Raw genomic sequence first — 19003 nt, forward strand, 5'->3', positions numbered from 1 at the left:
TTAGTGGAGGAGTGCGGCGGAGGCCCTACAGACTGCGGAGGCCTTGTTTTTGCGTCTTCCGGCTGGGGGTGCCTGAGGATATGGTATTTGATCGGTCCCAGTTCGCTGAGGTCTGGAAGGCGTTCGCTACTGCCGGAACGTCTGGGGTCTCGATCAGCCTTTGCTCGGGAGGTTTCATCCGAGAGTAATGGGCAGGTGGATAGAGGTGAACCAGGATGTAAGGCGGGTTTCTGCGGTCGTATTGCCAGGATCGGCGGGGTGGGCAGCGTTCGTGCCTGGGCCGAGATGGCTCGCTCAGAACTCGGCTCGCCACTCCTCCACTAACCTCTCCCCCTTCCAGTGCGTTCTGGGGTACCAGAGGTTCTGACGCCTTGGCATCAAAGTCCGACCGAGCTCCCTCGGTTGACGACTAGTTTCCAGGCGTCGCCGGAGGAGACATGGGACGCTTGCCCATGTTCACCTCCAGCGGGCTGTGCTGCGCCCAGGAAATCCTGGGCGCCGTCACCCGCAGTGAGGCCCCGGTGCTCACACTGGGGACCAGGTCTGGCTCTCGCCCGGAACCTGGCTCCCCTCCGCCTGCCCTGTCGGAAGCTGGGTCCGCGGTTTCTGGGGCCATTTAAAGTCCTGAGGAGAGTGAACTGAGGTTTGTTATATAGGTTACAGCTCCCCCGATTACCGTACTAACCACTCGTTCCATGTGTCTCCTCAGGCCGGTGGTGGTTGGCCTGCTCCAGGAGTCTGAGGTGCGGGAGGGTTCCTCCGCCCCCTCTGGACATCGAGGGGGTCGGGGCGTACTTCGTTCGCTCTATACTGGATTCGAGGCGTCGGGCGAGGTCTTCGTACCTCGTGGAGTGGGAGGGGTACGGTCCGGAGGAGAAGTGCTGGGTTCTGTTGGAGGACGTGTTGGACCCTTCTAACTCCGCGGCAGTTCCACCGTCTTCTTCCGGATCGCCCTGTGCCTCGTCCTCTCGGGGTCGTCCCGAGGCCGGGCGTGGCGCGCTGCTGGGGCCGCGCCGGGGTACTGTCTCGACTTCCGCAAGTCGGGTCCTCTCCTTGTTCGACGGCGTTGCGATCGGTGTCGCCGAGTCTTCTAGCCATCATTGATCCATTTTTCATTTTCCATGTGTTTTGTCTTGTTTTCCCTCACACCTGGTTTCAATCCCCTCAATTACTTGTTGTGTATTTAACCCCTCTTTTCCCCCATGTCTTTGTGTGGGATTGTTTATTGTAGTGTTTGTGACACGTTCCCGTGAGCGCTATAACGGGTTGTTTTTGTGCCCATTTATCTTATTCTTCTGGATGCCGTTGGTTTTGCTTAATAAATCTCCGGTTATTCCCAGTTCTGCTCTCCCCTGCGCCTGACTCTCTGCCGCCAATTACGCACCCCGCTACAGCTATTTATAAAACAAGCTATAGAAAGTTTGTTTCCAATTTCAGTTTAATCCCCCAGAAAGACAGATATGACAAATATGACAACAAATATTAAGGTTAAACTTAAATATTGTAATTGATAAAAAAAAAGATATTTTTGGGGAGAAATAACGCCCCCAAAACGGTATAATCTTTGTAAATGATATCATAAATAGGGGACTGGTGGAGTTGTCACAACACGCAGCTAACAAAAATATATGCCTGCTCTACTCAAAATTACAACCAACTAATTGCAGCATTACCGTAAAAATGGAAGAGGCAAGTGGAATTGGGAGAAAGTAAGGAACTTGTCTGTCAGCCCTGCGTTAAAGACCAACATTGGTTAAAGACAATTGTGATAAATAAAAAGTATACCAGTTTTATTTAAGGACCAAAAAATGGACAGCTGTTCCTTATAGATTGCAAAATAGTTGGGGAGAGATTTCGAATGCACCGATTCCATGGCACATGGTTTATAAAACTGATTCACAAAACAACGCTGGATTCAAAACTTAGATTATGATACAAAATTCTTGCAACCAATAACATTTTATCTATATGTGGGATACAACCATCCCAGCTCTGCAGATTTTGCTGCGAAGAGACAGAATCATTAGCTCATTTGTTTTGGTACTGTCCATATGTAGCTTGTTTTTGGTCGAGGTTCAGGAATGGCTGAAGAATTGAAACATTTGGAGCTAGCTCTGCAGATAGCACTGCTGGGTGATTTAAAAAGTCATAGTCAATCGATAAATAATATTTAAATTGAACCTTTAACTAGGCAAGTCAGTTAAGAACAAATTCTTATTTACAATGACGGCCTACCCCTGCCAAACCTGGACGATGCTGGGCCCTATGGGACTCCCAATCACGGTCGGATGTGATACAGCCTGGATTCGAACCAAGGACTCTAGTGACACCTCTTGCACTGAGATGCAGTGCCTTAGATCGCTGCGCCACCGGAAGCCCTATATAATAATACTCTTAACAAAAATCTTTATCTTTAACTTACGATCTGTATAACCTATGAGAAGTAGAAAGGTTCAGCACTTTTCACATACTTTGTGCCCCCTCAGATCTTTGAGGGGCATGCCGCCCTGCTCTGATCCCCAGACAGAGGTGACATGGCCACAGCTGTTAATGGCCACAGTCAGGCCTCTCTCCACCCTGCCTTCATCTTTGAAGGTACTTTCCATATCTTGAAGAGATTATAATAAAACAATATTCATCCACAATGCCAGTGTAGAGACATCTTCCTCATCCACTCAGAATATGTACCACTGTGTGACACAGTCTCTCTGGCTTACTACATCTGCGGTGTTAGGTATCAGTGAGATGTGTGCGAGTTTCCAGATGTGACTTCCTGTTTTCCACCACTTTCTCTCTGTGAAACTGAGACGCATTCTGTCCCTCAGCCTTCAGTTCCTCAGACTACAGTACAGTATACTGGTCCACAGTGAGAACTGCGCTCACCGCCGTGTGAGAAATATGGAAACGCACAGTAGCTCTAAGAGGCAGGAACGTACGAGGTCAGACCCCTAATGGTTCCCCTCCCCTCCTCTACATCTCCCCGCAGTCAAACACTGAAATCTCATCTAATGTATTTTACCTCAGCTCTCTTGGCACAATCTGCCTTCAACATCTGATAAGCCAAGAGCTCCTATATCAGGTTTATGGTTGTTAATTTCATAGGGATATCTGAGCTGAATTCCCAAGAAATGCGTGTCTGTTTGGACCCACGCCCGGCTTGTACAGGGGGATAGGATGACCTTGACCAGCCCTGGGGGCTTGGGGTATGGAGGGTGGATTAGAGGAGTGTGTGTGTGTGTGTGTGTGTGTGTGTGTGTGTGTGTGTGTGTGTGTGTGTGTGTGTGTGTGTGTGTGTGTGTGTGTGTGTGTGTGTGTGTGTGTGTGAGTGAAACAGGCAGGCAGGCAGACTTTTGTTCTTTGAGTGAAGTTTGGATGACCCTGAGACCTGTAGCTGTCTTATGCTCTGCCCCAAATGGTACGTCATTCCCTTTATAGTGCACTACTACCCTTGGCCATGATCAAAATTAGTGCACTATATAGGGAATAGGGTGCCATTTGGGATGCACAATATCCAATGGGAGGCCCAATATCCAATGGGAGGCCTGATTCCCAGTGTTCTTAGTATTAACATAATGGTTGCCAATTGAACAAACTAAACAAGCCTAGTGTTTGATCACAGCAGATGGTCTCCATGCAAAGTTTAGAGACCATTCTATTCTAGAATCTAGACGTTTGAACTGATGGTTCATTAATTCAATTCAAACTGTATTGTCCTCTCATAATATAACACTTAACAAAGACACACAGTGTGAATGTAGTTAAATGTCCTGAATGTACTGTAGTTAAATGTCCTGTATGTACTGTAGTTAAATGTCCTGTATGTACTGTAGTTAAATGTATGTCGCTCTCTGTTTGTAGCAGCAACATCAATCCTTTGTTTACTGTAGCTCTGAGGACTACGTATCGCTGTAGCTCTGAGGACTACATATCGCTGTAGCGCTGAGGACTACATATCGCTGTAGCTCTGAGGACTACATATTGCTGTAGCGCTGAGGACTACATATCGCTGTAGCTCTGAGGACTACATATCGCTGTAGCGCTGAGGACTACATATCGCTGTAGCGCTGAGGACTACATATCGCTGTAGCGCTGAGGACTACATATCACTGTAGCGCTGAGGACTACACATTGCTGTAGCTCTGAGGACTACATATCGCTGTAGCGCTGAGGACTACATATCGCTGTAGCTCTGAGGACTACATATCGCTGTAGCGCTGAGGACTACATATCACTGTAGCGCTGAGGACTACACATTGCTGTAGCTCTGAGGACTACATATCGCTGTAGCTCTGAGGACTACATATCGCTGTAGCGCTGAGGACTACATATCGCTGTAGCTCTGAGGACTACATATCGCTGTAGCGCTGAGGACTATATATCGCTGTAGCTCTGAGGACTACATATCGCTGTAGCTCTGAGGACTACATATCGCTGTAGCTCTGAGGACTACATAACGCTGTAGCGCTGAGGACTACATATCGCTGTAGCTCTGAGGACTACATATCGCTGTAGCGCTGAGGACTACATATCGCTGTAGCTCTGAGGACTACATATCGCTGTAGCACTGAGGACTGAAAGAACTCACAATTAGGAGTCAATTGTACAATTTGCATTTCTTCTATAGCTCATTGAGTAATGACAATGTATTGATTCAGGGAAGTGTTTTTTCATTTTGGGACATGTTATTAAATCTACTAAAAATATGTGATTAAATCTAGATGGTGAATAATAGACGTGTGCTTGTCTCCTCTTGTATCCACAGCCACACCTCATCCTGGAGGGTTCAAGTGCTTCACATGTAAAGATGCACCAGACAACTACGAATGCAATCGCTGGGCTCCGGACGTATACTGCCCACGAGGTAATTACAGTAAGGTATTTCTGGTATTTACAGCCTGCTCTGTATCTATCATCAAACCCTGTTTTAAGACCCTCTCGACTCCGTCCAGAGCAGAAATATAAATTAGAGGAAAATACCAGGCTGTAAAATGAAGGGGTTATCAATGTTTTCTTTGCTGGTCTCTGTATCTTTAACACAGTGTATTTCACTTAAGCTGGACATGTTTATTTAAGAAATTGAATTGGCAGGTTGTATAACTCCACAGGCTCTCTTCTTTTATATAGATATATGGTTGTCTACTAAATGTCTGAAATCATTGTGAAGTTATTTGTTGCCTTAAAGATTTGATCTAAAAAGCACATTCTTTGAGTTATAAACAAATGATAAAGGGTAGTTTATCACATGAAACGTGAGGATTGGTTTAAATCACTGGAATACATCTGAACCCTCAGTCTCTTTCAGTGTTACCGTTCACTTCAGTAAGAAGTAGATTGTTAACACATGATATTCATGGAAATGAATTACATTGCTGTTGAAAAGTAAGCTACATTAGCGTTTACATTAACTGACATACAATAATGTGAAAGTGATGTGTTTTTATCATCGTTCAACTTATTGCTCATTGGCCCGTTATTTCTCAGGATTCCATAGTGTCTAAATGTTAGATCAAGTTTGACAATATATAAAGCTAAGCAGCAGCCCTGACATTTAGCGCTGGAGAAATGGTTCCATCTCTCAGCTGTAAATATTGGAGATTGCACCTTTAACGACAGTGTCTGTGTGTCTGACAGAGACCAGGTACTGCTACACCCTCCATGTGATGGACGTCCAGGGGAACACTGTGTCTGTGACCAAACGCTGCGTGGCCCTGGTCCACTGTCTGTCTACAGGCTGCACCCAGGACAACCATGAAGGATACAAGGTCATTAAAGAAGCCTCTTTCCTTTGAATAACATAACTCCTACAAGTACATTTAACTTACAATGGGGACACACATTTTTATTATATTTTACCTTTATTTAACTAGGCAAGTCAGGTAAGAACAAATTGTTATTTTCAATGACAACCTAGGAACAGTGGGTTAACTGCCTTGTTCAGGGTCAGAAGGACAGATTTGTACCTTGTCAGCTGTGGGATTTGATCTTGCAACCATTCAGTTATTAGTCCAACACTCTAACCACTAGGCTACCCTGTGCCCCAGCATGTATGGAAAGAAAGATGATATTTGAACTTTTATTAGTAATATTTGCAGTTCAGAATGTGGCTCTCTGCTCTGTGGTGTCTGGTGTGATTTACCACACTGTCATGGTAACCCCAGGCCCTGGTTTACAATGATCTCACTTGGATAAGAATCTGGTCTCTTCTCAGCAGTTGTTATTTCAATCTCTTTCTGGAAATTCCTCTGTCTGTGTTCTGTTTGTGGACTGTCTGTAGTTGGTCTGTGTTCTGTCTGTAGTCTGTCTGTTGACTGTCTGTGTTCTGTTTGTGGACTGTCTGTAGTTTGTTTGTGTTCTGTCTGTAGTTTGTATGTGTTCTGTCTGTAGTCTGTCTGTATATTTAGTTTTTTGCTGGAAGCACCATTTCACCTATTCAAATTCTGTGTATGTGTTAATGTACTAGGTGAATAAAAGTGATTCTATCTCTATTCCTGATTCCAGGTCTGCACTGTTTGCTGTGAAGGAAACATCTGTAACATGCAGTTGCCAAGAAACAAGACAGATGCCATCTTTTCCACCACCTCTCTCCTCCACAGCAGTAACGGTCTACTCACACACTACTGGCTGCTCACTGGCTGTCTGAGCTCTACCGTCATCAGCGTCATGCTTTCCAACAGTCTATGACATTAACAATCCTACCGTCATCAGCGTCATGCTATCCAACAGTCTATGACATCTAACACTCCTACCGTCATCAGCGTCATGCTATCTAACACTCCTACCATCATCAGCGTCATGCTATCCAACAGTCTATGACATCTAACACTCCTACCGTCATCAGCGTCATGCTATCTAACACTCCTACCGTCATCAGCGTCATGCTGTCCAACAGTCTATGACATTAACACTCCTACCGTCATCAGCGTCATGCTATCCAACAGTCTATGACATTAACACTCCCTACCGTCATCAGCGTCATGCTGTCCAACAGTCTATGACATCTAACACTCCTACCGTCATCAGCGTCATGCTATCCAACAGTCCATGACATCTAACACTCCTACCGTCATCAGCGTCATGCTATCTAACACTCCTACCGTCATCAGCGTCATGCTATCTAACACTCCTACCGTCATCAGCGTCATGCTGTCCAACAGTCTATGACATCTAACACTCCTACCGTCATCAGCGTCATGCTATCTAACACTCCTACCGTCATCAGCATCATGCTATCTAACAGTCTATGACATTAACACTCCTACCGTCATCAGCGTCATGCTATCCAACAGTCTATGACATTAACACTCCTACCGTCATCAGCGTCATGCTATCTAACACTCCTACCGTCATCAGCGTCATGCTATCTAACAGTCTATGACATTAACACTCCTACCGTCATCAGCATCATGCTATCCAACAGTCTATGACATCTAACACTCCTACCGTCATCAGCGTCATGCTAACACTCCTACTGTCATCAGCGTCATGCTATCTAACAGTCTATGACATTAACACTCCTACCGTCATCAGCGTCATGCTATCCAACAGTCTATGACATTAACACTCCTACCGTCATCAGCGTCATGCTATCCAACAGTCTATGACATTAACACTCCTACCGTCATCAGCGTCATGCTATCTAACACTCCTACCGTCATCAGCGTCATGCTATCTAACAGTCTATGACATTAACACTCCTACCGTCATCAGCGTCATGCTATCCAACAGTCTATGACATTAACACTCCTACCGTCATCAGCGTCATGCTATCTAACACTCCTACCGTCATCAGCGTCATGCTATCTAACAGTCTATGACATTAACACTCCTACCATCATCAGCATCATGCTATCCAACAGTCTATGACATCTAACACTCCTACCGTCATCAGCGTCATGCTATCTAACACTCCTACTGTCATCAGCGTCATGCTATCTAACAGTCTATGACATTAACACTCCTACCGTCATCAGCGTCATGCTATCCAACAGTCTATGACATTAACACTCCTACCGTCATCAGCGTCATGCTATCCAACAGTCTATGACATTAACACTCCTACCGTCATCAGCGTCATGCTATCTAACACTCCTACCGTCATCAGCATCATGCTATCTAACAGTCTATGACATTAACACTCCTACCGTCATCAGCGTCATGCTATCCAACAGTCTATGACATCTAACACTCCTTCTGCATGGTAGAGGAAGTATATCTAAAATTTGATCACCAGATATTTGGTGTTATAATTTTATTAAGTTGTTTAATTTATTACATTTTTCCTCTTTTTTAACCGAGACGGTATTGATGGAATCTTCTAGATTTTGGCTCATCCTAAGAAGTTCTGTTATATTTACTGGATTCTATGTGCAGTATGTGATATATGTACATAGTATTTATTTTGTATAATACATTTAACAATTGTTAAATACCTGTAGTTAACATTAGATTCAGGTAGAATGAAACGTGAACTAGGTTGCAGTGCAGTGTTTTTGTTCCTGGAGTCTTGTGGTTGGTTGATTTAGGCTGTGTGCCCACCATACACATGAGACTGATGACTGATCATTTCCTCTCAACCCATTGGCTATCTGGCGCTGGCTGTGGAAGATATGACGTCAACCATAACACTACAATGTTGTAACATGTTTCTGTATTTCTTACAGTTCTGTCCAATAGAAAGGTTGGCACTTATTGATTAGCATGTTGTCTTTAGGATGATGGTCTAAACATCCTGTACAGATCCCATATACCAGGTTTGGTATACATTGTTCACAATTAAATGTATTACACCAGGTTTGGTATACATTGTTCACAATTAAATGTATTACACCAGGTTTGGTATACATTATGTTCACAATTAAATGTATTACACCAGGTTTGGTATACATTGTTCACAATTAAATGTATTACACCAGGTTTGGTATACATTATGTTCACAATTAAATGTATTACACCAGGTTTGGTATACATTGTTCACAATTAAATGTATTACACCAGGTTTGGTATACATTATGTTCACCATTAAATGTATTACACCAGGTTTGGTATACAGTGTTCACCATTAAATGTATTACACCAGGTTTGGTATACATTGTGTTCACCATTAAATGTATTACACCAGGTTTGGTATACAGTGTTCACCATTAAATGTATTACACCAGGTTTGGTATACATTGTCTTCACCATTAAATGTATTACACCAGGTTTGGTATACAGTGTTCACCATTAAATGTATTGCACCAGGTTTGGTATACAGTGTTCACCATTAAATGTATTACACCAGGTTTGGTATAGTGTTCACCATTAAATGTATTACACCAGGTTTGGTATAGTGTTCACCATTAAATGTATTGTTTGCCTGAACATGTTGTTTCTACAGTATAAACAGTATCCACATAACCAGATAGTGCATTTTGTGGAATGCAAGATATTTTAGATGCCGCATGAGGCGTGTGGAGTCAGACTGCGGTAAAGTTTCACAGTTAAGGTAAGATTAGGCAGAAATACGAGGTTTGGAGCTTAGAGGTGCAGTAAAAGGACCATTCTAACACCCCTCTCTTTCTCTTGCCTCTCTGCTTTCCTCTCCAGGAAGTAAAAGGTAATGTCTTTCTCAGACCCTCTGCGTCCAGGAGGTGTAGTTTAAAAGCCTTGTGAAGGAGATTATGTTAAGCTGCAGAGGTGTTCATTTTAAAGGACTTTCTTTATCTGATTCTGGCCGACAGACTGGATGGTCACAGCTCCAAACCAAACCCATCAGTCCTTCTCAAATCAGTGTTTAGCCTAAAGTTTTTAGAGGTGTGAAATGAGATGTTTCTCTTACCCAAACAACATACTCCTTGTCCTGGGAACACTTTACTAAAAGAGAAGGCCCAGAAGTCACATATTTTTATGGGACTCCCAATCACGGCCGGTTGAGATACAGCCTGGATTCGAACCAGGGTCTGTAGTGGCACCTCTAGCACTGAGATGCAGAGTAACGCATTACCTCAAGGCCAGGCATATTCTTTTCAATTTCTCTTAGTGTTTGTGTTCCCTAATTAGCAAAGACTTAAGTGTTAATTGCATTGTCTAAATTTCTAATCGTATGTAGAGGACAAACTGAAAATCTCTTTTGGATTAGCTATTCATTATTATTTTGTTTAGTGTTGTGTGTTGCCTCACACGTCCCTACTTTCTTACATCTATTAGATGATTGAATAATTAAATGACTGAATGATCTGTGTACCATACCAGCCACATTAGACATTTTAATTCATTATGGTAGAAACGGACAACAGACTCCTCCAAGACACCATATTTCTATTCCCATTGTGCAAGTGAAGGAAAACCCTGTACAGTAGCAATACTCTGTAGACACTAGATTAGTCTGAAAGTGTTAACTATTGACTATATTAGACTAGATTCAATCCGTAGTGCTGAATTTGAGGTGTTACAGCACGATCGAAATGTAAAGGTTCTCTCAGATTGAACTGAAATATGTGAATGGGGAACATTGCTTTTGGAGTTATATCGTGAGGATCTTCAGCGGTAAGGCTAGAAAAAGGGCCCTCAGTCAAAAGGTAGCTAGGTGGTTCATTGGGTGTTTAAACACAGCTGCCAAAGAGATCTTCCTCAGTCAAGTCTTTATGATATCATCAGAATCAACAATAGATCGCTGCAGTACTGTACGCAACCTACCCGTCTACTTCCAAGTACATAGTTATATAGCCTGGTCCCAGATCTGTTTGTGTCCTCGTACCAACTTTGGCAAGACAGCACAAACAGAATAACACAAACAGATCTGGAACCAGGTTAACATAGTTAGGCATGTGTCTGAAGACAACAACCCATCAGAACGTTTTCTCCATGCTGGTGTGGTGAAGACAATGGCATTATGGGTAAGGGTTTTCCTCCAAAACAATCCAAAGTGAACAAACAGAGGTCAGGGCACAAACAGTCTTTTGGATAGTGAGATACATCATTCTCACATGGTGATAACTAAATATAAAAACTAGTCCCCGTCTTCAAATGCACTTGACTGGCCTTGAAGTCTTTCCATGACATGACTGTTAGCAGGTGCGGTAGTGAAAACAGTTCCAACAAACGTAGGTGTTCCCCTCAGGACGTGACGGATAACTGTGCAGGATCCAGAGGCCTCGATATGGAAACCTAGATGGCTCCACTCCTCCTCTTTGAGTAGTGGGTGGTTGGAGTGAGATCCAAAGAACTGTGGGACAAGACAAAGGAATGATGTGATGTGGTTGTCTTGAAGACTACATACGTCTCCTGGAAAATATCTCAGGTTGATGAAGTGCAGTAAACACTACATCAATATTGTATTACATATGTATTACACATTATATAGATATTTTGACATAAACAATTAATAAACAAACAAAACAGGTAGGACAACAACTCACAGCTGATCCTGATGAGGGGTCAATGAAGTCAGCCCAGAAGCCAGCTGTCCACAGAGCAAAGCAGATTTCCTTAGCACCACTAACAAACTGGGGAATAACAGTAGTAAGGTCAGTAGTAAAAATAACTGAAAATATCTAGTATCTGTCAGTAGTCAAACTAACTGAAATAACCGAAAACATCCAGTATGTCAGTAGTCAAACTAACTGACAGTTAACGGACAAGAAAACAGTTCTCCAATAAAGGGGAGGTACAGAGTAAGACCTTCAATAAGTACACAGGCCTACAATTCCAAAAAGTGATGGCAGAATCATTTACTGAAATTACTATCACTGAATCCATATCAATGGGAAACAAACAGTGGACATGGAGTTCCAACTCACTTTGTGAAGTAGCTGTTCTCTGTCGATCACTTCGTTGTCGATCACCTCACATCTGGTGTGTTTCACCGTGACAACAGTGATGGCGCTGGCTGGGGCCGAGGGGAAATAGGATTCAAACTCTAACAGAGGAAATAAAGAGACATTTGTTACACATTCAACTGCTAGCTAGCCAATAGGCCTACAGAAAGGTCAGCCATCACGCACCTGGACAACATTAGTGACGTTAGTAATGAAGTTACTTCCCCCTAGTGGACATGGCTTATATTGCATACAGCCATCTGACGTGTGTGGATTGCGGTTGATAAAACACGACATGAATAGGTAATGTTATGATAAGTATGACTACACCATGCTAATAAAAAGGCTACCTTTCTTCAGCAGCTCAGGACAGGTCTGTATAGAACAGTTCACATTGGGCTGATCAAAGTAGTGCTCTGCCTTGCGGACGCTCATCGATAACATGTGAACACTTTTGACCTACAAAGAAAAAACCTCTAAGTATTCAACATATAACTCTACCAGTATGAAACATAATAGAAATACTTTTAGAAAATTATATAAACATATTTTTGAAATGTTTAAGAATAATATCCATGTTTATTTACAATTGAATAAGGACACATTTTGTTTAGTTAAAGAGTTATTGTGAGTGACGTATTTACCTGAAACTCGCTGACAAACTGGGCCATTACAAACTCATGTCTCTCACTGCTAGTAGCAGCAGTCAGAACGTCAGGTACCGTCCGGTGGACTGGGCCTTTAATCCTCTGGTCTGCCATGCCTTCCAGGTGAAAGTCAAAGCCTGAGTTACCTGGCAACTGGAACCGCTGGTCCTGGGGGCCAAATGGTCCCATGTTTTCATCAGGCCATACTGTCCTAGGGCCTGGTAGGGAGAAAGAGGAGTATATTACAATAATGGTAAATCTGACAAATTTCAAAACGTATTTTCTGCCTAACAGTAGCTACATTTATGTAAAGTTTGAGATCATTTTCTCATAATAAAATGTTTAATGCATACAGTGCATTCGGAAGTATTCAGACCCCATAACTTTTCCCACATCTTGTTACGTCACAGCCTTATTCTAAAATGGATTAAATAGTTTCCCCCCCCATCAATCTACACATAATGACAAAGAAAAAACCTTATGTTTTTTTGCAAATGTATTAAAAATAAAAAACTGAAATATCATATTTACATAAGTATTCAGACCCTTTACTCAGTATTTTGTTGAAGCAGCTTTGGCAGCGATTACAGCCTCGAGTCTTCTTGGGTATGACGCTACAAGCTTGGCACACCTGTATTTGGAGAGTTTCTCCCATTTTCTCAGCAAATCCTCTCAAGCTCTGTCAGATTGGATGGGGAGCGTCGCTGCACAGCTATTTTCAGTTCTCTCCAGAGATGTTCGATCAGGTTCAAGTCCGGGCTCTGGATAGGCCACTCAAGAGCATTCAGAGACGAAAAGGTTTTCATCAAGGATCTCTCTGTACTTTGCTCCGTTCATCTTTTGAAAGTCTCCCAGTCCTTGCCACTGAAAAACATCCCTACAGGCCAAATAGTTCAATATTGGTTTCATCAGAACAGAGAATCTTGTTTCTCATGGTCTGAGAGTCCTTTAGGGGCCTTTTGACAAACTCCAAACGGGCTGTCATGTGTCTTTTACTCAGGAGTGGCTTCCGTCTGGCCACTCTACCATACAGGCCTGATTGGTGGAGTGCTGCAGAGATGGTTGTCCTTCCGGAAGGTTCTCCCATCTCCACAAAGGAACTCTGGAGCTCTGTCAGACTGACCATCGGGTTCTTGGTCACCTCCTGACCAAGCCTCTTCTCCTCCAATTGCTCAGTTTGGCCGGGCAGCCAGCTCTAGGAAGAGTCTTGGTGGTTCCAAACTCCTCCCATTTAAGAATGATGGAGGCCACAGTGTTCTTGGGGACCTTCAATGCTGCAGACATTTTTTGGTACACTTCCCCAGATCTGTCCCTCGACACAATCCTGTCTGGAAGCTCTACGGACAAGTCCTTCAACATCATGGCTTGGTTTTTGCTCTGAAATACACTGTCAACTGTGGGACCTTATATAGACAGGTGTGTGCCTTTCCAAATCATGTCCAACTAATGGAATTTACCACAGGTGGACTCCAATCAAGTTGTAGAAACATCTCAAGGATGATCAATGGCAACAGGATGCAGCTGAGCTCAATTTCAAGTCTCATAGCAAAGGGTCTGAATACTGATGTAAATAAGGTATTTCTGTTAAAAAAAAAAAATATGAATTTGCACCAAAAAACGTAACCTGTTTTCGCTTTGTCGTGATGGGGTATTGTGTGTAGAATGTTGAGGAATTTATTTAATATAATACATTTTAGAATAAGGTTGTAACGTAACAAAATGTGGAAAATGGGAAGGGGTCTGAATACTTTCCGAATGCACCGTATTTACAATTTATAACTCAAAAACACAAAGTCCAAAATTCGGTCACAGTTAGTGTAAAATAACAAATGAACCAGTGTTACCAGTGTTGTGGTTGATATAGCAGTAGCCTACCTGAGTCTGAGTCCCCCCGTGACACGACAAAATAAGGCTCATCAGAACCAGCAGCTGAGAAGGTTCGTATCCAGCCCACCCGGGAGTGCAGATAAGGCCTGACGCCCTGACGACTGGGTTATCACCAGCCGGGCTCGCCCACACAGCACCTACACAGTTATTAATCAAATCAATCAGAGGAGAAGCGTCAAGCACCCTAGTTACAGTATTATATATATATATATATATATATACTGCTCAAAAAAATAAAGGGAACACTTAAACAACACATCCTAGATCTGAATGAAATAAATAATCTTATTAAATACTTTTTTCTTTACATAGTTGAATGTGCTGACAACAAAATCACACAAAAATAATCAATGGAAATCCAATCTATCAACCCATGGAGGTCTGGATTTGGAGTCACACTCAAAATTAAAGTGGAAAACCACACTACAGGCTGATCCAACTTTGATGTAATGTCCTTAAAACAAGTCAAAATGAGGCTCAGTAGTGTGTGTGGCCTCCACGTGCCCGTATGACCCCCCTACAACGCCTGGGCATGCTCCTGATGAGGTGGCGGATGGTCTCCTGAGGGATCTCCTCCCAGACCTGGACTAAAGCATCCGCCAACTCCTGGACAGTCTGTGGTGCAACGTGGCGTTGGTGGATGGAGCGAGACATGATGTCCCAGATGTGCTCAATTGGATTCAGGTCTGGGGTACGGGCGGGCCAGTCCATAGCATCAATGCCTTCCTCTTGCAGGAACTGCTGACACACTCCAGCCACATGAGGTCTAGCATTGTCTTGCATTAGGAGGAACCCAGGGCCAACCGCACCAGCATATGATCTCACAAGGGGTCTGAGGATCTCATCTCGGTACCTAATGGCAGTCAAGCTACTCTGGCGAGCACATGGAGGGCTGTGCGGCCCCCAAATAAATGCCACCCCACACCATGACTGACCCACCACCAAACCGGTCATGCTGGAGGATGTTGCAGGCAGCAGAATGTTCTCCACGGCGTCTCCAGACTGTGTCACGTCTGTCACGTGCTCAGTGTGAACCTGCTTTCATCTGTGAAGAGCACAGGGCGCCAGTGGCGAATTTGCCAATCTTGGTGTTCTCTGGCAAATGCCAAACGTCCTGCACGGTGTTGGGCTGTAAGCACAACCCCCACCTGTGGACGTCGGGCCCTCATACCACCCTCATGGAGTCTGTTTCTGACCGTTTGAGCAGACACATGCACATTTGTGGCCTGCTGGAGGTCATTTTGCAGGGCTCTGGCAGTGCTTCTCCTGCTCCTCCTTGCTCAAAGGCGGAGGTAGCGGTCCTGCTGCTGGGTTGTTGCCCTCCTACGGCCTCCTCCACGTCTCCTGATGTACTGGCCTGTCTCCTGGTAGCGCCTCCATACTCTGGACACTACGCTGACAGACACAGCAAACCTTCTTGCCACAGCTCGCATTGATGTGCCATCCTGGATGAGCTGCACTACCTGAGCCACTTGTGTGGGTTGTAGACTCCGTCTCATGCTACCACTAGAGTGAAAGCACCGCCAGCATTCAAAAGTGACCAAAACATCAGCCAGGAAGCATAAGAACTGAGAAGTGGTCTGTGGTCCCCACCTGCAGAACCACTCCTTTATTGGGGGTGTCTTGCTAATTGCCTATAATTTCCACCTGTTGTCTATTCCATTTGCACAACAGCATGTGAAATTTATTGTCAATCAGTGTTGCTTCCTAAGTGGGCAGTTTGATTTCACAGAAGTGTGATTGACTTGGAGTTACATTGTGTTGTTTAAATGTTCCCTTTAGTTTTTTGAGCAGTATTATATATATATATATATATATATATATATATATATATATATATATATATATATATATATATATATATATATATGATGCAATGTAAATGTTTAGTACTTACACTAGTCATCCTGGTGGCCCTCTGTCACTAGTTTTACACCTGAAGATGTGGAAACAAGATGAATACTACATGTGTGACATTACATAATAGGACAGCTAATAAACCATGCAAGACAGACAGAATACAGCAGACACTGGGAAATATAATTGAATTGATCAAACGTGAACTTGATATTGCAAGTTAGCTTGTACGGTTATATACTATGAGTGTTGCCTTAACAATATGACGAAATCGCTGCTTACTGCTATGCTTTTGACTATCTAGCAAACTAAAAGGGACAAAAACAAGATGATACGTAAGTATTTGATACAGCTAACTAGTGTTGTTGTTGACAACTGGCAGTGACAGACAGCCTAGCTATGCTAAAAGAGCTGACACAAGTCCAGTCTTGTTTGTTTTGATCGGCTGCACTCTCACTTCTCGTTCGCGACAGACGTAAGTTTGAGATGACAATTTCTTATTTTTCAAAGTTACATTTCAATGTAAACATACACCATTACAATATGATGATATGCGTTAAGTTCCTGAAATATTCGTGTGAATGTGTGCTGTTATGTAAAGGAACATAATGTTCTTACCTAATCAGACGACTGTAAGCTGCAGCACGTCCGCACGTATGCGAGTTCACATGACTTGAGAACAGTATACGACGAGGGACAAACCGAGCTTTTTGATTGCATGTGTTATCAGAGGTTGTCCGTCAGATGGCAGCATATCTACACGAATCAGAAAAATTCATAAAAAAATGTATAATGGAAAAAGCCCACCTAGGTCGACTGCTGTTCTATAAAATAACCTTGATGAAATTGTGATAGCAATAATCACAAAAAAAGTAGTCTACTGATTACTAGACCTCTGCACAGTAAGTAATATACTACTTGACAACTAAGGTATATCTATTAGGGTATTGGAAATAATTATAATCAGTGACTCTATTCAACATCCATTCATCTCCTACTGAGCTATAGGCTTGACCTCCTATAGAGATGTATTATTGCAGCCTCCCTCGTTATAATCTCAGAGCTCCTACAATCAGGAGGTATTTTCCTTTGCTGCCAATGATACAACCATACAGCCTACTCTATTGTGTACTGACCTTCCACCACTAGTAGACAGAGAGAAGCTGGATGTGAAGAGTCAATGTATTTTCCCCTGAGCAGACTCTTTCATCTAAACTGACTCAAAGTACACTGAGTGTATACTGTACATTTATAGAATGTGTATGTGATCCCCATGTGGGAATTTAACCCACAACCTTGTCATTGCTAGCACCACACTCTTACCAACCGAGCCCTGAGTTCCGAATCTGATGACCACGACAGAGCTGAGAGCTAGCTAACGTCAGTTGGGACAAGGGCGGACATTCGACAAGGGTATAAACAAGGCCTTTCAGAGAGCCTGTCACTGTCAGGTCCCCTGTGGCCGGGAGGGTTGACACACTGAGTGACACTTTCACAGAGCTGAGAGGAAGTGGAGTGGGGAGTTATGGGACTTTTGCTCCAGGGCTTTAGTGCTGGAAGAGGTCTCTCTATTTCTCTTCTACCTGTCTTTCTCCCTCTCCCTGTCCCTTTCTCTCTTTCTCTGCATGTGTTCATGTGACTGGTGTGTGCTTATCAATGTGTGTGTGAGTTCTCTCTCTCTCTCCTCTCTCTCTCTCTCTCTCTCTCTCTTAATATGTGCAGATGCAGTGGAATGGTTATGCAGGGAGGCATTTGGAGGACTCAGCCTGCCTGTCAGTGTTTCCCTGGGATACATAAAGACTAGTACAGCACCACTCTCAGCATCACTCCAAACACTACATTTTATTGGCATGGCATGCACTCTGGAGTCTGGAGGGGGTCCCACAGGAACAAGGCTGCTCTCTCACCAACAAACAAGCAGAACACCTACTGAAGAACATATATTCACGTTTTCAGGGGAGGGGCTAAAATATAATTTTCATGTAACAAAAATGATGCAATATAGGCAATTGTGCATATTCATTGTGACACCATGAAAATTACATCAAGGTTTGATTCTCTGCTAATAATGATTTTCAAAAGCCATTTTTACTTCAGCACAAAGTGCTTTCACAGTGGCCTTAGTAATGAGGTGGCCTTGAGAATCCTACGCAGACAAAGTTATGAGTCAGGCCGAAGGTTTATTGCTGTGCTGTCAAGCTGTCTGATAGGCCGTGCCAAGAATCAGCTATTTTCTTTCTATTGCCCATTTCATCCTCCTTGTGTGTTGTCATTAAACATTCCATCTTACACTGGGGCATTGTATTCTGTTCATTCTATCTGCTTCAGGCAAATAACTAAAGTGATTTAGTTCCAGGGCTGAGAAATAGAATTAGAACGGGCATAGCCACTCCATAGACATTTGACAGTACTCTCATGGGTACACTCAATATGGCCATAATGGTTGAAACGCTGCGGAACATTATAGACCTCTAGAACGTGTTGTTCTAAACTCCATCTGTCTTTGGAAACACGCAGAAACGTGGAGGATGATCAACCTTTTTCACAGCACCACAGAGAAGGAGCAACTTGAGTGCATTTACCCACCCCTTTACACAGCCTGTTCTTTCTCTCTCTCTCTCTCTCTCTCTCTCTCTCTCTCTCTCTCTCTCTCTCTCTCTCTCTCTCTCTCTCTCTCTCTCTCTCTCTGTCGTGTCGTGTTGCAGCTAGCTACAGCTGACTGACTCAAACCATGTGTAATGTCTTGCCATCTGTCCCCTAACTCGCCCACTACCATCTCTGAATCCTGAGCTTTGCTTTCTCAGCTGGATGTGCCTG

The 19003-nt window shown here is 43.4% G+C and overlaps 1 protein-coding gene and 1 pseudogene across 2 annotated transcripts; one reads left to right on the forward strand and one right to left on the reverse strand.

Annotated features, from left to right (window-relative positions):
• Window positions 1-437: 437 nt before the first annotated feature.
• LOC123732433 (ly6/PLAUR domain-containing protein 6-like) lies at window positions 438-6952 on the forward strand. The gene is made up of 6 exons (XM_045711567.1): window positions 438-541; window positions 929-1018; window positions 2826-2932; window positions 4724-4861; window positions 5632-5762; window positions 6499-6952. Exons 1-6 carry the CDS (start codon window positions 438-440, stop codon window positions 6679-6681), a joined length of 753 nt encoding a protein of 250 aa, XP_045567523.1. The 3' UTR covers window positions 6682-6952.
• A 3650-nt stretch (window positions 6953-10602) lies between these two features.
• On the reverse strand, window positions 10603-16867 carry LOC123732434 (cobalamin trafficking protein CblD-like; annotated as a pseudogene). Its single transcript, XR_006763153.1, has 8 exons — window positions 16805-16867; window positions 16227-16265; window positions 14318-14466; window positions 12440-12660; window positions 12146-12254; window positions 11778-11896; window positions 11397-11483; window positions 10603-11203 (listed from the first exon to the last, which is right to left on the reverse strand). The product of XR_006763153.1 is annotated as a cobalamin trafficking protein CblD-like (transcript).
• Between the last annotated feature and the right edge of the window lie 2136 nt (window positions 16868-19003).

The sequence above is a fragment of the Salmo salar genome, unplaced genomic scaffold (genome assembly GCF_905237065.1).
Source record: "Salmo salar unplaced genomic scaffold, Ssal_v3.1, whole genome shotgun sequence".
Lineage (NCBI taxonomy): Eukaryota > Metazoa > Chordata > Actinopteri > Salmoniformes > Salmonidae > Salmo > Salmo salar.